Genomic DNA, 23,897 nt, shown 5'->3' with positions numbered 1-23,897 from the left:
CATTCTGGGTGTGGAGCCTACGTAAAAAGAAAAAGAAAAGAAAAAAAATTTATCTTAACAAAATGTTTGGGGCAGGAGGGTGGGTGGGTAGGGAACACATCCTGGATAAGTTACTGGACTGGACTTAAGAAGAAAGAATCCAGATCAAGTCACTTACGAGACAGGAAAAAATTCAGGCTTACCTCAGACTTCCCCACAGAAACATTCAATGCTAGAAGACAATGAAACATGCTATCAAGTACTTAAGAAAGGAAGAGAGAAAAAGATCCATGAATTTCAAGCACCAGTTTAAAATATAAGGATCACATAATATTTTAGAAGACACAAGAACGCAAGGAATGTTGTTTTTATGAATTCTTCCTTAAATCACAAGGATAGATATCAATCAAATGAACAGTCATGACTCATCTATTTAAAATAGGGTTAAGATTTAAACGTGTGAGGATTATCATTAAAGAACATTAAGTTGAAATGAAAACATGATATTGAAGAGGTATGTGCACTTCCATGTTCAGTCCAACATTATTCACAACAGTGACCATATGGAAACAACCTAAGTGTCCATCAACGAGTGAACTGATAAAGATGTGGTGTGTATACGTACATATATATATCTACAATATACATATATAGACACACTCATACACATAATATACATACACAGACACACACACAATCCAATATTATTCAGCCACAAGAAAATGAAACCCTACGTTTCCAAGAACATGGATAAACCTTGAGGGCATTAAAGCTCAGTGAAATATGCCAAAGACAGACAAATACTGCATAGAACTTATATGTGGAATCTAAAAAACTCAAACTCATAGAAACAAAGTAGAAAGTGGCTGTCAGGGGCTGGGAAGTGGGGTAAATACCGAGAGGTTGGTAAAAGGGTAAAAACTTTCACCTATAATAAGGCCTGAAGATTCAACATATAATGTAGTGACTACAGTTGATAACAGTGTATTGTGTAATTGAAAACTACTAAGAGAATAAAACTTAAATGTTCTCCAACAGCAGAAAAATAAACAAAATCAGCTTTTATACTAAAGAAAAAAATTGATGTCATAAATGTAGACAAATAAGATACAAAATAAATAAAAGTTGAGAGGGGGGTGCCTGGGTGGCTCAGTCGTTAAGCGCCTGCCTTCGGCTAAGGTCATGATTCCAGGGTCCTGGATCGAGCCCTGCATCGGGCTCCCTGCTCAGTGGGAAGCCTGCTTCTCCCTCTCACACACACCCTGCTTGTGTTCCCTCTCTTGCTGTCTCTGTCAAATAAATAAATAAAATCTGAAAAAAAAGTTGAGAGGAAAAGAGAATGAAGGAGGAATAAATTATGCCTATTTCCTTGGGTTTTTTTTCCTTCAGTAATCAGGACCAAAAGATATTTAAAGGCAATGTACTTCCACTACTTGATTTATCAGTACGAAGGCATACATAAACAGTGATAATCATAAAATTCCATTGGTGGTAGAGGAGAGAGTAATAACAAAATGCATGGCAGAGTTAATCTCATCTATTGGAAGTTTGTAACTACAGGAACAAAGGTAATACAAAAATAACCATGAAGAAAATTCAGGAACTGCCTCCTATGCTGATGATCAAAAACAGGGGGAGGAGGAAAAAAATACCCTATAATAGTATAATGGAATTTGGATCCAGAAAGGATTAAATAAAGATCAGCAAAGTATAAAAGTACAATTATTAGAACATATTGGTGTATCCATGAAGAATTAAGATTTACAAAACTTTGCTAAGGTATATACATAAATATTCACTGAAGCACTGCTTTTACTAACTGGAAAAAGAACTAGATATCAATCAACAGAGGATGAGCTAAACTAATTATATCCATTTAGCAGAGTATCATGCAGCCATTTAAAAAATGAGGCAGATCTTCTACAGAAAGTAAAACAGCAAGGTACAGAAAAAGATAAATAGGGGATTTTTTGGTTATAAATAAATATACATATCTACTGACATATTCAAGTTTTCTTTTCATTAAGGGATATACAAAAGAAACTGTTAAAATACAGAAGACAGTGTGACTCCTAGAAGAAAGCAGAAGGTGGGGGCAGGGAGGAGACACTTTTTCTGTACTATTTGAGTTTATTTCCATGATAAGTCAACTAAAGAGCTGTTTCTGTTTCTGCACAGCCATAGAACAAAGATTACCTAAAGTCCCCCCTCGACCTGAATAAACCCTTAGAAATGCTGTATGAAATGTAAAATTGTAGAAAACTGTAAATTAAAAAAAAAAATTTTTTGCACAAACACTAAAAAAAATTTAACACCTGCAGACTTCTGCCAAAATAAACACAAGATGTACTTCAGCAGAAGTAAACCCAGAGGAGTAGGCTTTGGGAATGTGCTAAACACTAGACAATGTGCTTTTCTAATATTATAAACCAAAATATTGTTAACAGGGTTTATAAACAAACACACAAAAAGCAATGAAAAAAAAAGCTCATAGGAAATAATTTTGCAAAATTATTCTGCTTCAAAAGTCAAGCCCTAGGGATAGGCAAATCTTCTAAGAGCTCAAAAGAGCTTTATGAGGCCAAAAGAAATGTTGTTCTTTGTCATCACTATATCCTCAAATACCTCAGTGTCTTCTACAACTGACATTAAAAAATACGTGAAGTAATGACTGTTACAATATTGTTTGTCATCATCAGCAACAAATATCTTGTAGTACAAATGCTTCCATATTTAATCAATGTTATGTCCTAACTATGGCATGACTGTAGATAGTGGCAAAGTGCCCAGCAGGCTATGAGCAGAAAACAATTCATATTGGACAGAAGTACTAGAGTAATCATGGGGCCCAGGAAATTAAATTTTTAAAAATTTCCCAATTGATTCTCGTGTGTTTTAAAGCCACAAATTCACCAGACTAGATAACCTTGAAGATCTCTCCTCCATCTCTAAGCAGCCAACGATTCTGTAACCCTATCTTATAAAACAATTTAAAATTTTCTGCTAGAGACTTAGTTTATCTTAAATATATGTAATATAAATGAGTTCAATTTTCTTAGAAGAGTGAACTTACAGAACTGCTAAGTTTAGTATTAAATGAAACCAGAAATGTCTGACTAGTTCCTATAGTTGCTGAGCTGGATTTTGTTTTTTTAACTTAGTTTCAGCACAGTTATTTAGTGACTTGATCATAAATGTTCACTAACCATTTACTGAACAGAAAAAACAAACAACCCAGACTTTCAGGAATCAAGAATCTATCAAAAGGATTTAAAGATGAATAATGATCATATTTTTCACTTTTAAAAGAAATACTGGCTCTAATATAAAAGAATGGTTTAGAGACCAGGAATAAATGACAGTCCAGTAAGAAGGCTACTGAAGAAATCTAGGTAAGCATCCTGTGCCTTCATCTCTGGGGGTAGACAAGAGAAGGTAGGTAAATATTTACTGAAACGCTAAATTAAAAAAAAACAAAAAATTAACAGTAAGAAAGCAATCAAATGCTTATTTTAAGAAATAAAAACTACTATGAAGAGTTGAAAAAATGAGTGACAGGAATAACGAAGAAATTATTTGGAGAATTAAAGAACAGAAAAGGGAAGATATAAACAATAAAGAAAGATAGGCATAAAAAGAAACCCAGCAGGGCGCCTGGGTGGCTCAGTTGTTTAAGCGACTGCCTTCGGCTCAGGTCATGATCCTGGAGTCCCGGGATCGAGTCCCGCATCGAGCTCCCTGCTGAGGGGGGGTCTGCTTCTCCCTCTGACCCTTCCCCCTCTCATGCTCTATATCTCATTCTCTCTCTCAAATAAATAAATAAAATCTTAAAAAAAAAAAAAAAAGAAACCCAGCAAGAGGATAGGGGAGAAGTGAGCTTCTAGATATATTTAAGCACGTTGTCAATGTTAGGTAACTGACCAGTGAATATGAGAATAAATGATCACCCATCAGGACTGCTCTTAAAAGTTCAGTTGGCTCTGTCTCAAATGTTTAAAATATTCTTGCCAGCTACAAAAAATTCAGTCTTCATGAATCCCCCTATTTGTCAGCACACATGAATATTTTTCACCCCTGCCAAAGAATATCCATCTGTATTCTTTTGACACACAGTACAATCTTAAATAGCCAGCATTTGTCATAATTCTTCTTTCCAATAAACAAAATCTTTTAAAAGTTTTTATTTTAATTCCAGTTAGTTAATATACAGCGTTGTATTAGTCAGGTGTACACCACAACAAAATCTTGATATGTGACTTTATGCCAAATCTACACACCAAGAATTACCCACTGTGCTTCTCTTTTTGCCAGCAGAATAAAGTATTTGTTACAGGCAAAATTTAACAACCTTAATAACCTCCAACAATACTATGTATTTAGGTAGGTTTTTTTTTTTTTTTTTTTTTTTTTAAGATTTTGTTTATTTATGTGACAGAGAGAAAAAGCACAATCAGGGGGTGCAGCAGGCAGGGGGAGGGGAAAGCAGTCTCCCCACTGAGCAGGGTGCCCGATGCAGGGCTTGATCTTAGGATCCTGGGATCATGACCTAAGCCAAGGCAGATGCTTAACCAACTGAGCGACCCAGGCACCCTTTTTTTTCTTTTTAAACGCAGGGTTTGAACTCACAATGCGGGGCTTGAACTCACAACCCTGAGTTGAGATCAAGAGTTAGACACTTGGGTGCCTGGGTGGCTCATTCGTTAAGTGTCTGCCTTCGGCTCAGGTCATGATCCCAAGGTCCTGGGATTGGGCCCCACATCGGGTTCCCTGCTCGGCGGGAAGCCTGCTTCTCCCTCTCCCACTGCCCCTGCTTGTGTTCCTGCTCGCGCTCTCTCTCTGTCAAATAAATAAATAAAATCTTTAAAAAAAAAAAAAAGAGAGAGAGAAGGCGCCTGGGTGGCTCAGTTGGTTAAGCGACTGCCTTCGGCTCAGGTCATGATCCTGGAGTCCCGAGATCGAGTCCCACATCGGGCTCCCCGCTCAGCGGGGGGTCTGCTTCTCCCTCTGACCCTCTTCCCTCTCGTGCTCTCTCTCTCTCTCTCAAATAAATAAATAAAATCTTAAAAAAAAAAAAAAGAGAGAGAGAGAGAGAGAGACACTCAACCAACTGAGCCACCCAGGCACCAAAAACTTATTTTAATAAGGTATTTTTGCTTTTTTTTTTCTCTTTCTTGGAAAAGGGAGATTTTTGTTTCTAATACAGTGAGAGTTCCAACTATCTCCAAAACTCCTAACTGGCAACTTAAATAATAACAGGGATCATTGGGAAATATGAACGAGCCTTAAGAAAAAAATCATACCATATCTATAGGAAAACCCATTTTTACCTTGCCTCATTAACATTAATTGGTGTTCATGCCTGGCTGCTTCCATTTCTGCTTCCAGTTTCTCTTTGGCTTCTCTGATGTTTCTATCAACCTGTTCACGCTGCTGCTTTTCCATTTCATCAAGAGCCTTCCATCGAGATGCATACTCAAATTCAAAGGTCCCAGGTTGAGCAAAACGTGGCGGCTGTTCTCTTTCCCTAAGTTTACATTTGAAAACATACAGAAATGTATGTTTAAAAGTCAAAACAACAAATAAGATAATAAGGACTACCATTTACTAAGCAGTTACAATGTTTATGGCACTGTGTCAGGCAAGTAAGTATTCGACATGACTTACCTCATGGCAGTATTATAATACATGTTTTAACAACCCTGAGTTTAAGAAACTGCCCAAGGATGCCCAGCTAGTAAGAACAGAACCAGGACTTGAACCTAAGCAATCTGATACTACAAGCTGCACTCCCCTAATTATCACCTTCAATAAGGCCTTCTGGTTTTCACTCAACAAACAATTTTAGGTAAGGCAATCTGCAACACATGAATCAAATATGCCCTAAATTGTCAAGAATTAATTTTTTTTCCTAAAAGGAGTAACTTTTAGGGATAATAAAGGCAGACAGTTTATTGAATGTTATGTGCTAGGTTAATTGGCTATGCCAAAAAATAAAGGCCTCACTTATAAATATATCCGTTAATTCTTGTACCTCAAGAACCTAGCACAGTATCTGGCACATTGTATACATTTAACATTTATTTCTTAAATGAATGAATAAAAGATCAGCAAACAAATGACCAAAAAATTTTTTTAAAAAATAATGATCTATGAATGTACTTGAAATTCAAAGAATTTTTTCAATTATTCTTGCCTATAATAGCTTCTATTAAAAAATATTAGTACCAGTGCCTGGGTGGCTCAGTCGTTAAGTGTCTGCCTTCGGCTCAGGTCATGATCCCAGCATTCTGGGATCGAGCCCCACATCGGGCTCCCTGCTCCGCAGGAAGCCTGTTTCTCCCTCTCCCACTCCCCCTGCTTGTGTTCCCTCTCTTGCTGTGTCTCTCTCTGTCAAATAAATAAAATCTTTTAAAAATAAATAAATAAATAATATTAGTAAAAACATAATCCCTACCCCACCAATGAAAGTATAGAGGCCTTGCAATCCTAAATTTTAACTTTTATTTTAGGGTGGGGAGGGGAAGATGCGTAGGTGAGACAAGTTTGGGAGATAAAAAGTGAGGCTGTCACAGAAAAAAAGATGTAGTAACAAGAAAGAGCTTTAAAGATTTTCAGAGGTACATAAGGAAAATCAAAGTTAACCATGATCTGGTATTCTATACTTAAAAAACAAGACAGACATTTTCTTTTAAAACACTGACTGGAAAAAGGAAAGGAATGGGGGAGATCAACCACCTACTCATTTTTCTGAAAGAATTATTTATTAGTCAGTAGTTCCTAAAATCAGACTTTGACTATAATCACAAATATTAAAAAATCTTCATTTTCTCCAAGGGGAACACTACTGAAACAATATGGATTTGAGGAGTTAGAACTAAATTTGAACCATGGCACTTAGCCTTTGTGAACATTCCCTTCTGAGCATAACTCTTTAGTAGCAAAACTGGAAATATGAGATCTTGTAAGGTTTGCTGAGTAATTAAATTATATAAATGAATATTTCTATATGTATATAAATTCCACTTTTTGTAACACCCTTATAATTCCAGTTCTCTAATTCTTGAATCCAAAAGTATGCTCTAGTTCAAATTTGTAATGCTAAACTATAACCAGAAAAAAAGTCAAGTGACTAGGAAATCATAGTAATTCTTTGAAAAACAGCATTGTATGAGAAATTAAAACGGTTCTGAATTACAACTGATTATACTACTGATCCTTCTCCCCTAAAATACTTTCTTCCCTTGCTTCCAAGACATACTGCCAGTTGATCCCCCTACAGCAATGACTGTTCCACTCTTGTCTTTGCTAATTCCTTCTATGCTTCCCCAACTCTATATACTGGAGTATTCCAGGGTTCAGTCCTTTGACATAGTTATCTATCACATGTGGTAAGTGTAGCTCAGAAAGCTCATCTAAATTCCAGATGCAAATCCAACTACTTACTTGACATCTCCACTTGGGTTTTGGAAACCATCTCAAACTTAAGATGTCTAAAACAAGGTTCCTGAACTTCCTCCCCCCAAAATGCTCCTCCTACAAGATTCTCCAGATCATTAGCAATTTCCATATTTCCAGTTACTTCGGCCAAAAACCACATAATCATGCTTTTAACTCTCTTTCTCCCACATCCACCAGCAAAACCCAAAGTCTATTTTCAAACTATAGCCAGAATCTGACCACTTCTCACCATCACCACTGTGATCTCCATTTCAGCAGGCTCCTAATTTACTATCCCCCCAATTCCACCCTTGGTTCTTTACAAATCTATTCTTAAAACAGGAGCCAAAAAAGCTACTGTTAAATTTAGGATTAAGTCACTACTCATAAAATACAAAAGTCAGTTCAATAGCCAGCAAGGCACAACAATCTACACTCCTCCCAAGGTCCTATTTCTACCTCCTCCCTACTATTTCCCCTCCCTACTCACTATGCTCCAGCTAAACTGGCCTCTCTACTGTTCCTAGAACTTGCCAGAGTTCCCTCAAGGCCTTTATAGGTACTATTTCCTCTGCTGAGATCACTATTCTCTCTATTCCAGCCCACTTCTGATCCTACATAGCTAGCTTCTTCCTCCCCACTCCTTCAAGCTGTTAATCAAATGTCACCCTCTCAGGTAGACTTCCCAAACCACCTGTACAAAGAACACACTACTCTGCTCCACAGCATCCACTTTCCCCTGTCTTTCTGCTGTATTTGTTTTACTAATTTTATTGCTTACCCTCCTTACCACCCCCCACATAGCATGAATTTCTGGCCTATTTTGTTCACTGACACATCTCCTGCACCAGGCATATAACAAGCATTCATATTTCTCATTTAAATCAACTACAAAGAAAAACATTCAACTGCACTAAAAGAACGCTAATTAAAATAACATGCATAAAATATCATTTTGAACAAAGGCTATCAAATCTTAAAATCATACATCCATCTTTTCGTTATGATGAAGAAAAATACCTTTATACATACATCAAGGAATGTAAATTGGTATATTCCTGGAAAACCATCTGCCAGTATTAATCAACTTTAAATATGGATACACTTTGATCTAAGCCTTTACACCTTATGTTAGTGAGTTTTTTAAATAGTAATTCTCACAATTTAATATATATATTTTTTTAAGATTTTATTTATTTATTCGACAGATAGAAAGACAGTGAGAGAGGGAACACAAGCAGGAGGAGTGGGAAAGGGAGAAGCAGGCTTCCTGCCAAGCAGGGAGCCTGATGCGGGGCTTGATCCCAGGACCCTGGGATCATAACCTGAGCCGAAGGCAGACACTTAACGACTAAGCCACCCAGGCGCCCCTAATACATGTTTTATAATTTTTGGTTCCTTACTTCTTGTATAACTCCACCACCAGAAATATAAGCAGTAGGAAGGCAAAAACAGTTCAAAGTTGCACTGAAAACACGTGGAACAGTGCCTAGCACAAAAGCCCTCCAGTATTTGTTGAATTCATGCTTGCAAATATGTTAGTTTTACCTACCCACACCTGTCCCAGTTATAAAAGTAGACTCAGAATTCTAAGTTAATGTTCTATCCATATATAAAAGAAGAATAACATTCATGTAGACCAGGCCACTCTATTAACCAGATTATATGACTGAAGAGAACACCTTATAATCTAACAATACTTGATAACAGATGTGATATAATATCCTTGATATCACATATCAAAATGCTTTTATTAATAAAATCTTACTTATGATATTGTTGGGTTTTCTGCATTAGCTTCTCCGGCAAGCCATCTTCATCATCAAACTGCTCCATAGGCTCCACAATCACTGGACGAGGGGTCCTGGGTAGGTAAAATTGTAAGAGTTTAATGCAGTGTCTGGAATTAACATCTCCCTAGAAATTCTTTATAATAATTCCAAGGTATATACATGGGAAATTTCTCTCTTGAGAAAAACGTCTCAGAAGTTACTACATATACTCTTAAAATGAGTCAATAAACATTTACTGCATCAGATACAAGTAAACATCTAAGTCAGACAAAGATGAATGCTTTTTAGAGCATACCCCATTCAAGACGACAGAGTAAATCAACATCTTTGAACCTGCATAATCACTGTAGTTAACTTTTACAAATTATGATGGAAAAGAATGAGTACCTAATTCATGTTTTATGTGGAACCATCATCCCCATATCCCACCACCTCAAATTCCCACCTCCCAGCCTCCCTGTGTCTAACCAAGTCTTGTTCAGAAAAGTCTTTCTAAAACCTAAAATGAGGGATGCCTGCGTGGCTCAGTCGGTTAAGCATCTGACTTCAGGTCAGGTGATGATCAGGGTCCTGGGATTGAGAAATGCATCGGGCTCCCTCCTCAGTGAGGAGCCTGCTTCTGCCTCTCCCTGCTTGTGCATGCTCTCTCTGGCAAATAAATAAAATCTTAACACAAAAACAAAAACACCCTAAAATGACATCTAAAATACATCAGCCAAGCAGCTAAGCAAAAGGGAAGGAGGGGAGCCAGAAGACAAAGACACATTCAAGGTGGAGGCTGGGGGCAGGGGGAAGCAAGAGTGGGTGATGAAAGATATGACTTGTAAATGTTCCTTCTTTACTACTTTCCTAAGTAAAACAAAAGGATGGAAAAGCTCACTGAGGAAGACAAAACAGGGAAATGAAAACAGATATCAGATGATATACTGATATTAAAATTTCCTCGCTATTATTCATTAAGTTTGTAAGGCTTTTATAGCCAAGCACAGTATTTTAAAACCACCACCACTGAAAGTACCCATGTATGTTTTTTAACAATACACTTTCTTGTAGCTTAGACTGGACTCATTTCCAAAATGATGCAAAAGTATTTTTACCGTTTTTCCAAATTAGCAAATACCAAGACTGGTGTGTTTTCAGTGATAAAAGAATGCACTGGATTCATTTTTGTCAAAGAAGATATTGTGGCCTGTCCAAGGAATGGATCAGGGATGATCAGCTGTATGAGAAAGAAGCACTAAGGATTTATAGATCCTGTCAAACTGTTGCTGATATCATCATCACAGCTGGGACTGTTACCATTGCTATCAACACAATCACCTTCATGTCATCTGTAATAATACCCCTGGAGGGCCTGGCTGCCTAACCCAGTGGAGAAGAGGCTTTGGTTCTTCCTGCTCCTGCCTCCCAACCGCCTCACACACAGACAGATGAATATAGCATATTCATTTGACAGGATCAAACTGGCATCTGTACATGAAGATCCGTATCAGACTTTCTTATGGTTAGTGCCTTCCACTGATACCAGAGCATCTCCTCTGGTAGTTGTGTTTTGTTAATTATGTTTACTTTTTGGAACTACATAAGCCTAACCAAAAATAAAAGATCTTTGCCTAAGTTAAATTTTTCTTTCCCTTGCTATCAGTCTCTCACTATGCAAATAATAGTAAATCTATTGCAGTAGTAAATCTGTGCATTAACACAAGGGCTAAGAGGTGAAGGGGTTTTCTGGATTCCAAAAGCTTCCCTTTACAAATAAATGAAGATCCTGAGAATAACAGAGACTTTAAATCCTAAACTGTTATTAAAAATGATTACTGGGGGGGTGGCTCAGTCATTAAGTGTCTGTCTTCGGCTCAGGTCATGATCCCAGGGTCCTGGGATCAAGCCCCGCATTGGGCTCCCTGCTCCATGGGGAGTCTGCTTCTCCCTCTCCCACTCCCCCTGCTTGTGTTCCCTCTCTCGATGTCTTTCTGTCAAATAAAATATCTAAAAAAAAAAAAAAAGATTACTGGGGCACCTGGGTAGCTCAGTCGGTTAAGCACTGGACTCTTGATTTCAGCTCAGGTCATGACCTCAGGGTCATGGTACTGAACCCCACAACAGGCTCCACACTCAGCATAGAGTATGCTTGTTCCTTTCTCTGCTCCTCCCCTTGCTTTCCCACGTTCTCTTGCCCTCCCAAATAAATAAAATCTTTTTTAAAAAAGGAGAGCAAGAAAGAAAAATGATTATTAAAAATGATTCCTTGGGTGGGGGCACCTGGCTGGCTCAGTTGGTGGAGCATGCAACTCTTGATCTGAGGGTTTTGAGTTTGAGCCCCACGCTGGGTATAGAGGTTACTTAAAAATAAAATCTTTATTAAAAAAATGACTCCTGGGCTAGTAAAGACATTTTAAATATATTTTTTAAAGATTTTATTTATTTATCTGACAGAGAGATAAAGCCAGAGAGCACAAGTGGAGTGAATGGCAGAGGGAGAGGGAGAAACAGGCTCCCCACTGAGCAGGGAGCCCGATGTGGGGCTTGATCCCAGGCCCCCAGGATCATGACCTGAACTGAAGGCAGACGCTCAATCGAACGAGCCACCCAGGCACCCCACTAGTAAAGACATTTTAGACAGAAAATGAAACAGAAGCAGGTGTGGAATACCTTGGGGTGATGGACACAAGGGGATTATAGAAACCTCAGATAAACTGAGTGGAAACCCAAAAGAAAAGAGCCTTACAAGCCTCAATTTCAAGGGTGGTAACTCATATCCCAAGATCTAAAAAAGTGAAGTGTGGTAAAGACTGAGTAAATACAGCCTCAAAGATCACATGCAACCCAATGAAGTAGAAGAAAATAGCTGAGAGTTCCTGAACCCATAAGAGGACCCAAAGAGGCCCAAGGACAAACAGAAGAAGATGCACTATATTGACCACTTACCCAATGGAAGCCATTGCAGGACCACAAACATCAGAATAATAATAGGGCCAGATAAGAACTCCTCAGCAGAAGCCAACAAAGACAAACTCACCCCCCCCACTTCAATACCAGAAGGCCACTATCCCCCAAGAGAAAAATCAGAAAAGGAGACTCAAGAAGGAAAACATACTAAGTAAATCACACTCAGAACATGACAGAATTACTTAGAATTGACAAGATTAATTTTATGAAGTCAAGGAAATGAACAAAATTAGAGAATATAATGACACCTCTACTATACTCTCAAATAATGTTGAGTTTATAACTATAAATTTTCAATTTTCAACATAGAATATGGGCCACCAGACACACCTAAGACATGGGGGTGAATACAGCCCTCTGAGACAAAACTTGACCCATACAAACATTATATATTTATACCTTGTTCCTGGAATTTCATTTCTAAAGAGATACATGAATAAGTGAGGAAAGATCAGGTCACAACCACATTCATCATATTACGTAAAACAAAGAGACCATGTGTAGTGTTCAAGAGAAGCCCTTAAGGGATTCTCTTATTTATTTTTTTTGGTTGGGTTATATGCTAAAATGTGAACACTTATGGTTTCACTGTATGCACTACTCCCTGTAAAAATTCCCCTTGTCCATTATCTCACACATCTTGTTTATTTCACTTTGATCTTCTGTTGTTAAAGATTTATCTGAAAAAGAGTGCATGCAAGTGAGGGGAGGGGCAGAGGGAGAGAGACAATCTCAAGCACACTCCCACTGAGCTTGGAGCTGGAACCCAATGCAGGGGCTCAATCTCACAACCCATACAATCATGACCTAAACTGAAATCAAGAGTTGAATGCTTGGGGCGCCAGGGTGGCTCAGTTGTTACGCATCTGCCTTCGGCTCAGGTCATGATCCCAGGGCCCTGGGATCAAGGCCCGAATTGGGCGCCCTGCTCCGCGGGAAGTCTGCTTCTCCCCCTCCCACTCCCCCTGCTTGTGTTCCCTCTCTCGCTGTATCTCTCTCTGGGAAATAAATAAAACTTTAAAAAAAAAAAAAAGAGTTGGATGCTTAACCAACTTGAGCCACCCAGGTGCCCCTAAAAAAAGTTTTTAAAACCTTAACTTAAATTCTGTGCATAGATACAATTACTTATTTACTTTTTATAAATGTAGGAAAATACTTCATAGAAAAAAAGACTAAAAGGAAGCAAATCAAATTGGTCAACCATTAATGTTAAATCTGGAGTTGTTATCTGTACAGTTTTTCTTCTCCTCCCTTTGCCCCCAAATTAACCAATCATTAGTTTGGTTGTAATATTGATACTTGTCCATAGTAACTTTTATATAAGTCAGTCAGTCCTGGGAAATCCTATCATTTGGAAGGGATCTCTGATCATGTTCCATAAACATCTCTTCAGATTTTCCTTTCTGCTAGATATACGTAATTTTACATAAAATGAATCACCTATCCAAGCTTTCTTCAGACATACTGTTATCACTCAATAAAAAAATGGCACCATTTCGGATGTATGTAATGCACCATAATTTTTTAACCATACATATTGGTGGACATTTAAGGGTTCCATGTTTTCTGAAATGGTACATAAAGATTAACATATTTGTGACTGACCTTTCCTCACTTGTTCAAATATCTCTTTAGAAGCAGAAGTGTGAGACAAGGTATTATCTATACAGTACTAAAAACATAATGGCTTAAAAGATGATGCAACATTTTGTGTATGGAATTAAAAAATGATTATGTAATGATGACAATCTGTTTCACTGCTACATAATCCTTGTAGATATATACCATTTTGCAGGACTTTTTCAATTTTAGTCTTTAATATAGTTGAGAATTGAAAAATAATGACAAAATAATTCTTAGAATGATGAAATAAGATGTTTTATGATAGAGGAAAAATAAAATGACTAGGCCCTGATATTATCTTAGATTATAAAATGACCCAATGGACCCATATGGTAAATTTTAAGGAAAATAAATAAGTTTAAATATTTTTTTTGTTCTTTTGAGGACCTCTAAGAAATAATAAAATATTATCTTTACAAATAATTAAGACTTCTCAAAAAATAAAGTATAAAACTAAAACTGGACCCAACTGACACTGACCATATTATAAGGCTTAAGGGTGCTTTTCTGGAAAGGTTAAGGAGCAATTTATACTTCCACCACCAGCAGGTATGCCTAGATAACTCTTGTGTTTCCTATTTATATAAGTAAAAGCAATATTACAATATTGTTTTTATTAAAGAAATATTTCTTCTGTGGGGCGCCTAGGTGACTCAGTCGTTAAGCGTCTGCCTTCCACTCAAGTCATGACCCCAGGGTCCTGGGATCGAGCCCCGCATCAGGCTCCCTGCTCAGCGGGAAGCCTGCTTCTCCCTCTCCCACTCCCCCTGCTTGTGTTCCCTCTCTCGCTGTGTGTCTCTCTCTCTGTCAAATAAATTTTAAAAAAAAGAAAAAAACTGGGCACCTGGGTGGCTCAGTTGGTTAAGCGACTGCCTTTGGCTCAGGTCATGATCCTGGAGTCCCGGGATCGAGTCCCACGTCGGGCTCCCTGCTCAGCGGGGAGTCTGCTTCTCTCTCTGATCCTCCCCGCTCGCTCTCATGCTCTCTATCTCATTCTCTCTCTCAAATAAATAAATAAAATCTTTAAAAAAAAAAAAACAAAAACATTTCTTCTGAATCTAAAAGAATCCCATTTAATGGAAAGATGTGATGAAGCAAACAAAATGATAGAAAAGTAATCTTTTTGAAGTAGGAGTATAAAACAGGAAAGTTATAAAAAAATTATTAATGGAACAATCACTTGTATACAAAAAAAGTTAGGAAAATAGGCCTAAAACGGCTATGCCACCACCCTAAAAGAAAAGGCTGATTTTCTGTGCAAAACTGTACAAACAATGTGGTTTACGTTGAATATAAACCATCTAAGTTTGTTTCCTTCATGGGGTCCTAAATTCTGGTATCTTCCAGGTAGCGGAAACACTCTACCCTCTACTCCACCAACCCTTTGCACGCACCACTGGGGTCAGTTCAACTTCACTTGGTAGTAAGCACTTCATTGTGTTGTCTCAACTAATTGCTGGAGGAATTAAGACAAGTCCTGTGTTACTCACCTGGAAAAGGAATCTTGGAAGGAACAAGAGCTTTTTAACAATTTGCTACATTCTTTTATTTATAGAATATAAATATACATTTATATGCTAAATTTACTTATAAATTATGAACAGCTGTTAGCACAGATGCATAGCGAATGTTCTGCATAAACAGATGTGGGGTTTGCAACTTTAGTTTATACTTTTATTGAGATATAACTCACACACCATAAAATTCATCATTTTAAAGTGCAGAGTTCAGGGCTTTAGTATGTATAACCATCACTATGATCTAATGCCAGAACATTTTCACCACCCCAGAAAGAAACCCGAAACTCATTAGCTATCAATTCCCCATTTCCCTGAACCTCTGGCAACTACTAGTCTACTGCCTCTGTGGTATATACACCCTTTAAAAAAAATTTTTTCAGGGGGGCGATTGGGTGGCTCAGTCGTTAAGCGTCTGCCTTCGGCTCAGGTCATGATCCCAGGGTCCTGGGATCAAGTCCCACATCGGGCTCCCTGCTCTGTGGGAAGCCTGCTTCTCCCTCTCCTGCTCCCCCTGCTTGTGTTCCCTCTCTAGCTGTCTCTCTCTCTCTGTCAAATAAATAAATAAAATCTTTAAAAAAGAATAAAAATTAAAATAAAATAAAAAATTTTTTTCAGGGCCCATGGCTGGCTCAGTCATTTGAGCATGTGACTCTTGATCTCAGGGTCATGAGTTCAAGCCCCATAGAGATTACTTTAAAAATTATAATAAAGAGGGGTGCCTGGGGCGCCTGGGTGGCTCAGTTGGTTGAGCGACTGCCTTCGGCTCAGGTCATGATCCTAGAGTCCCGGGTTCGAGTCCCACATCGGGCTCCCTGCTCAGCGGGGAGTCTGCTTCTCCCTCTGACCCTCCTCCCTCTCGTGCTCTCTGTCTCTCATTCTCTCTCGCAAATAAATAAATAAAATCTTTTAAAAAAAAAAAGAGGGGCGCCTGGGTGGCTCAGTCGGTTTAGCGGCTGCCTTCGGCTCAGGTCATGATCCCAGGGTCCTGTGATCGAGCCCCACGTCGGGCTCCCTGCTCAGCGGGGAGTCTGCTTCTCCCTCTCCCTCTGCCTGCCTCTCTGCCTACTTGTACTATCTCTGTGTCAAATAAATAAATAAAATCTTTAAAAAAAAAATTATAATAAAGAAATTTTTTTCATGAGTGTTGCATTTCCTGGTGTCATGAAATATTCTTCACAAAATAACTACATACTAATCCACTATAAATATGATCTACTTAATCAATTCTCTATTAAGAAATTCAGATTTGGCCAATATTTTGTTATTAGAAATAAAGTGATAAACCACATATAGTGATATACCAAACCTTTGAGTCAGGTTTGGATCAGTTGGAGGAGTGTGTAACTCTTGGTCTTGGGGCTGTGAGTTCAAGCTCCATGATAGGTACAGAGACCACTTAAATAAATAAAACTTAAAAAAAAAAAGGGGGGGGGAACCATCTATTTAAACTTTTTCCATGGAAATTCCAGAATACATTTGCCCCATAAAAATCTATACCCGGGGGGGGGGGGGGCGCCTACCTGGCTCAGTCAGTGGAGCATGCAACTCTTGATCTTGAGGATCCGAGTTCAAGCCCTACATTGAGTGTAGACATTACTTAAAAAATTTTTTAAACTTAAGAAAAAAAAAAATCTATACCCAGGAAACAAAGAACAACCAAACATTTATGGCCCATAATGTCTGCCACAAGGTTAGTTATTACAGCAAAAAAAAGGGCAACAACCTAAATGTCTAATAATAGAATGTCTATTGTCCAAAAAAGGAATACTTAAGTCTGGCATAGCTGTAACAAACCATGGATTTTTTATAATATCAAAAAGACTCACAATATAACAGTCAGGTAAACTTAATAAAAAGAAAAGGATGCTGGGCGCCTAGGTGGCTCAGTCGTTAAGCATCTGCCTTCAGCTCAGGTCATGATCCCAGGGTCCTGGGATCGAGCCCCACATCGGGCTCCCTGCTCCTTAGGAGCCTGCTTCTCCCTCTGCCTCTCTCTCTGTCTCTCATGAATCAATAAATAAAATCTTAAAAAAAAAAAAAAAAGTCAATGCCTGGATTCAAAGGACAGGCTGACTGTCTTGTTAGGGGCTAACACAGCTTGGTGACCTGAAGATGAAGCCAATGCTCACCGACCATTCTGAAAATGCTAGGGCCCTTAAAAATTATGCTCAATCCACTCTGCCTGTGCTCTACACATAGAACAACAAAGCCTGGATGACAGCACATCTACTTACAACATGGTTTACTGAATATTCTAAGCCCACTGCTGAGATCTACTGATCAGAAAAAAAAAGATTCCTTTCAAAATATTGCTGCTCCTTGACAATGCGCCTGGTCACCCAAGAGGTCTGATGGCGATATACAGCAAGATTAATGTTGTTTTCACGCCTGCTGACACAACATCCATTTTGCAGCCCCACAGATCAAGGAGCAATTTCAACTTTCAGGTCTTATTATTTAATAAATACATTTCATAAGGCTATAGCTGCCTTAGACAATGATTCATTCCTCTGATAGATCTGGGCAAAGCAGAATGAGAAACTTCTAGAAAGGATTCACCATTCTAGATGCCATTAAGAACATCTGTGCTTCATGGGAAGCACGGGAAGAGGTCTAACTATCAACATTAACAGGAGTTTGGAAGAAGTTGATTCTAACCTAACCCTCATGGATGCCTTTCAGCTGAGGGGTTCAAGACATCAGTGGGGGAAGTAACTGCAGATGTGGTGGAAACAGCAAGCAAACTAGAAGCGGGGCCTGAAGATGGGACCACATTGATGCAATCCCATGGTAAAACTTTAACGAATGAGGAGCTGCTTCTATGGATGTGCAAAGAAAGTGGTTTCTGGAGATGGGACTCTACTCCTAGTGAAGATGCTGTGAAGACTGTTGAAATGACAACAAAGAACTTAGCATATTACATAAATGTAGTTGGTAACACATCAGCAGGGTTTGAGAGGACAGACTCCCAATTTTGAAAGAAGTTCTACTGTGGGTAAAATGGTATCAAACAGCACCACATGCTACAGAAAAATCTTGCCTGTAAGGGAGACTATTCATGCGGCAAATTTCAATATCATCTTATTTTAAGAAATTGCCACAACCACCCCAACCTTCAGCAACCATCAACCAGTCAGTATTTTTTTAATTAAGGCATGCACTTTTTTTAAAACATAATGCTATTTCACACTTAATAAACTATAGTTTATAGGTATAAATATAACTTTACGTACTGGGAAACCAAAGAATTCATTTGACACACTTTACTGTGACATTAACTTTACAGCACTGGTCTAGATCTGAATCTGCGGTATCTCCAAGGTATGCCTATATTGAATAAATGTTAGATTTCTTCAGTATAACAATTATATTGTAACTTTTAAGAAAATATTCTTTTTTTTTTTAAAGATTTTATTTATTTATTTATTAGAGAGCGAGCGAGAGAGAAACAGCATGAGGGGGGGAGGGTCAGAAGGAGAAGCGGGCTCCCCGCTGAGCCGGGAGCCCGATGCGGGACTCGATCCCGGGACTCCAGGATCATGACCTGAGCCGAAGGCAGTTGCTCAACTGACTGAGCCACCCAGGCAGGCGCCTTAGAAAATATTCTTAACAGATGCATATCAAGTACTGCATTCAGGGATAAAGTATGACATCTGTACCTGACTCTCAAAAGAATTAGCCAAAAAAACAAAAAATCCAAAACTGTATGTATATAGTGAAATAAAACGTGTCAAAATGCTAACAATTAGTGAATGTAGACACCATATACAGTAACATTAAAGGGCTGCTTTAAAGCAAAAATGTCTTTTTCTAACTAAAATTGAAACATACGGGGCACCTGGTGGCTGAGTTGGTTGAGCATCTGACTTCAGTTCCTGCCATGATCTCGGGGTTCTGGACTGAGCCCCATGTGGGGCTCTGCACTCAGCAGGGAGTCCGCTTCTCCCTCTCACTCAGTCCCTCTCCCCCTGCTCGTGCACACTCTCTAAAATAAATAAAATCTTAAACAAAAAAAAAATGAAATATACATTTTTCTGCTTCTTTCTACAGAAACAACCCCAACATCATTTTTAGGGTATCAGTTGGCAAATGGTAAAATCGCTACATCTTCATTTAATTTAACCTGTAATGGTCTTTAGGAAAAAGAAAAAAAAAACAGAACAGAGGTGCCTGGATGGCTCAGTCGGTTAAGCCGCTGCCTTCGGGTGGAGTCGTGGTCCCAAGGTCCTGAGATCGAGCCGCATATTGGGCTCCTTGCTCAGCGGGGAATGTGCTTCTCCCTCTGCCTTGTGCTCCCCGCCCCCACGTCAAATAATTTAAAAAAAAAACCTTTAAAGAAAAGAAAAAAAAAGAAAAACTAGAGAGAGAAATTTAAGTAGTGAGCAGCTAGCATTATGCCTACTCAATTCCTGTGTAGTTCTAAATCCCTATGATACCACTCCTATAAATCACTTGTATTATCCTTGATATCTGAGATTCAGTCAGTCTGTCAATAAATATCTGATTACCCAAAATGTACCAAGAAGACCGTACGTGGGGGCTAGAGAATCAGAGTAAACACCACCATCCCTGAAGTGTTCTAAAAGACCAAAACAAACAAACAAAAAAGAATGAGTAAACAAATACTTTTAAGAGCTAAGAAGGAAAAACACAATGCTGTCAGAAAGAATTAACAGAGGGAGCCCACTTCAGATAAGGCAGTGAGGAAATTCCTCTACATGAAGTTACATTTCAGCTGATACCAACTATTCAAACAGGGAAAAGAGCATCCTGGGTTCCATTAGAAGGTTTAACTAAAAACAAAGTTTGGAGCAAGAACAGTCTATAAAAAATTCCACCTGTAGCACAAAATGAAAAGCAAGGGATACGATGTCAGACTAAAATCCACCATTCAGGGGCGCCTGGGTGGCTCAGTCGGTTAAGTGGCTGCCTTTGGCTCAGGTCATGATCCTGGGGTCCTGGGATCGAGCCCCACGTCCGGCTCCCTGCTCAGCGGAGAGCCTGCTTCTCCCTCTCCCTCTGCCTACTTGTGCTCTCTATCTCTGTCAAATAAATAAATAAAATCTTTAAAAATAAATAAATAAAATCCACCATTTATTAGTTGTACAATTACAAATTACTTAACATCTCTCAGCCGGTTTTCTCCTCTGAAAAATGGAACAGTGCTATGAAAATCCACCATGCTTATGATTGTGAAGTATGACAGATAATACAATGTTCAACACCTTGTACATTCCCTCAGAACTGTTTTTAAATTATTCCAAAAGCTACCTGGAGTACATAAGTATTTCCCAATGCCTGCAGTGGAAAAAATACTAATCACATGCCTTGCCTATTGCTTTATTTCCTTCCTTCCTTCATTAAATAACTACTAGCTTACTTTGTGGCCAGGAATTACGAGACTACAGGTGCTAAGAGAGTATAATACTAAGCAAAGTAAGTCAGAGAAAGACAAATACCGTATGATTTCACTCATATGTGGAATTTAAGAAACGAAACAAAAGGGAAAAAAGAGACAAACCAAAAAGCAGACTCTAACTACAGAGAACAAACAGATGGTTGGGGCGGGGGGGTGTGAATGGGTGAAATAGGTTAAAGGGACTAAGAGCACACTTATTTTGATGAACACTGAGTAAGATACACAATTGTTGAATACTATACGGTACACATGAAACTAATATAACACTGTATGTTAACTATACTGGACTTAAAGTAAATTTAATTAAAAAAAGAACACAGGTGCTAGGATTATAGTGTTGAACAAGACAAAGCCCTTGCCCTCATGGAACTTACATGCTACTGCAGAGAAAGACATACAAATTAAAACAGTAAATGCTATGACAAAAAATAAATTGGGAGAGGAGAGTATCAGTGACGCTGCGGAGGGGATGACTATATGAAGATAAAACTACTTCTCTGAGAAGATAACATTTAGCAAAAGGTGAATAAAATGGAACAAGGCCTGTGATGTGGAGAGCAAGCATTCTCTAAGCAAAGGGAACAAGACCAAAAAGTCTCTGAAGGAACAAATTGGCAGTGCTGTAAAACAGATGTAACATGAATTACAGCTTTAGCATGAATGGTTAACAGTCCAAAACAAACTGAAAATGCTTTACAAATCACCAAACTAAGCTGTGGGGCCAAAAACAAGATGTTTTATATTGTTTGTATCCAGTCCCCCAAACCCTAAAATATTTTAATGATCCCAACCAATAATATAGCAAATGGAAACACTTTACTACTAACAGAGATAAAAGGAATCAATACAATAATCAACTAAGGAACTTTTACACTAAATCCAGTGTAAAGACTAAGGATGAACATCAAGAACTTTGTCATGGGCAAATTGAAAGGAAAGGCATGTTAATATAGCAAGAGGTTTAATGACTATTATAATTACTTCAAGTATTTTTAAGTAAATGGAGAAATACACCACATTCATGGAATGGAAAAGTCAGTATTGTGAAGATGTCAATATTCCCCAGAATGACCTATACACTCAAGGCAATTTCAATCAAAAGCCCAGCAGAATTTTTTTAAATTGACAAGTTGATTTTAAAATCAGTAAAAATAGCGGTGCCTAGGTGGCTCAGTCATTAAGCGTCGGCCTTCAGCTCAGGTCATGATCCCAGGGTCCTGGGATCGAGCCCCGCATCCGGGTTCCTGCTTGGCGGGAAGCCTGCTTCTCCCTCTCCCACTCCCCCTGCTTGTGTTCCCTCTCTCACTGTGTCTCTCTCTGTCAAATAAATAAAATCTTTAAAAAAAAATTTTTTTAAATAAAATCAGTAAAAATAATCTGAAACTAATGTAACATTGTACATTAACTATACTCAAATTGGGAAATAAACAGGTAGATAGATAAAATAAGTAAGGATATACAAAACAAGAATACCCAGAACAATTTTGAAAAAAGAAAAAAGTTAGGTGATACTACCTAATTTCAAACCCTAGCATAAAGTAATTAAGAAAGTACAGTACTGGTGTGGGGCACACCTGGCTGGCTCAGTCAGTAGAGCCAACTCTTGATCTCAGAGTTGTAAATTTAAGCCCAATGTTGGGTGCAGAGATTATTTAAAAATAAAATCTTTAAGGGGCGCCTGGTGGCTCAGTCGGTTAAGCATCTGCCTTCAGCTCAGGGGCTTCCTGCTCAGCAGGAGCCTGCTTCTCACTCTCCATTCTGCCGCTCCCGACCCCCCCTCCCCCACCGTTCTACTCTCACATGCTCACTCTCTCTAATAATATCTAAAATAAAATAAAATAAAATCTTAAGAAAAAAGTATTGGTGTAATAGACACGCAGATCAATGAAACAAAATATAGTGCAGATTTTTTTTGCCAAGATTTTTGATAAAGATAAAAGATAAAAAAGGAGATATCATAATCTTTTCAATGACTGCTGCTGGAACAAATGGATATATGTATGAAAAAAAACGAACTGTTATCTCACATCATGTTCAAAATGGACCACAGGTATAAATAAAAACGCTATAAAATGTCTCAAGAAAGCACAAGAAAAACTTTGCTACCTTGGGAAAGGCAAAAATTTCATAAAAGGATCCAAAAAGCACAAATCATAAAAGAAAAAAAATCATAAATTATACTTCACTTCTGCTTTCTGAAGAACACTATTAAGAAAATTAAAAAGCAAGCCACAGACTGGGAGAAATCATCATAAAACAGACCTGTATCCAGATTTTTTTTTTTTTAAAGATTTTATTTATTTATTTGACAGAGAAAGACACAGCGAGAGAGGGAACACAAGCAGGGGGAGTGGGAGAGGGAGAAGCAGGCCTCCCGCCGAGCAGGAGCCCAATGTGGGGCTCGATCCCAGGACCCTGGGATCATGACCTGAGCTGGAGGCAGATGCTTAACGACTGAGCCACCCAGGCGCCCCTGTAGCCAGATGTTTTAATTCAGTAAGGCAAACCTCCCAATTAAAATATAGGCAAAAAATTCCGACACTTCATAAAAGATATAAAAAGAGCCAAAAAGCACATGAAAAGATGCTAATCATTAGTAGTTAGGAAAATAAAATTTAAACTCACCATGAGACGCTCCTATCACTAGAATATCCAAAAGACTAAAAATATCAAGTGTTGGTGAAGGTATGGAGCAACTAAACTAGAACTCTCCCACTCATTGCTGGTAGGAATGTGAAATGATACAATCATTTTGGAAAACAACTTGGCAGTTTCTTATAAAGTTGAAAATTCAGCTGTTTACCCCTAAATATTACCCAAGCCACATGAAAACATAATGTTCACAAGAAGCCTTTACACAAATGTTCATGGTAGTTTGATTCAAAATGGTGAACAGTTGGAAACAACTTGAACATTCACCCACCCTTAGATCACTGGGCAAACTGTGATTATGTCCATATGACGGAATAAAACTCAGCCATAAAAAGGAACAAAATACTGATACAATGGTATAGGTGAAATCTCATAAATTATTATGCTAAGCCAAAGAAATCAAACACAGGTGGCTCCTGGGTGGCTCGGTCAGTTAACTGTCTGCCTCCAGCTCAGATTGTGATCCCAGAGTCCTGGGATCGAGCCCGGAGTCAGGCTCCCTGCTCAGCTGGGAGTCTGCCTGTC

General features: G+C 38.4%; 1 protein-coding gene across 1 annotated transcript in view; it reads right to left on the bottom strand.

Moving 5' to 3' along the window:
* Positions 1–23,897, bottom strand: part of PSPC1 (paraspeckle component 1) — a 70,340-nt gene that overhangs the window by 38,136 nt on the left and 8,307 nt on the right. The window contains exons 3-4 of the mRNA XM_021678321.1: positions 9,185–9,280; positions 5,307–5,503 (exon numbers count right to left, since the gene is read on the bottom strand). Of these exons, the coding sequence (XP_021533996.1) occupies positions 5,307–5,503; positions 9,185–9,280 (293 nt within the window). The remainder of the gene's footprint in view (positions 1–5,306; positions 5,504–9,184; positions 9,281–23,897) is intronic.

This window comes from Neomonachus schauinslandi, chromosome 3, assembly GCF_002201575.2.
Source record: "Neomonachus schauinslandi chromosome 3, ASM220157v2, whole genome shotgun sequence".
Taxonomy (NCBI): Eukaryota; Metazoa; Chordata; class Mammalia; order Carnivora; family Phocidae; genus Neomonachus; species Neomonachus schauinslandi.
Note: the sequence above shows the minus strand (reverse complement) of the source record. Positions and strands in the feature narration are given on the sequence as shown.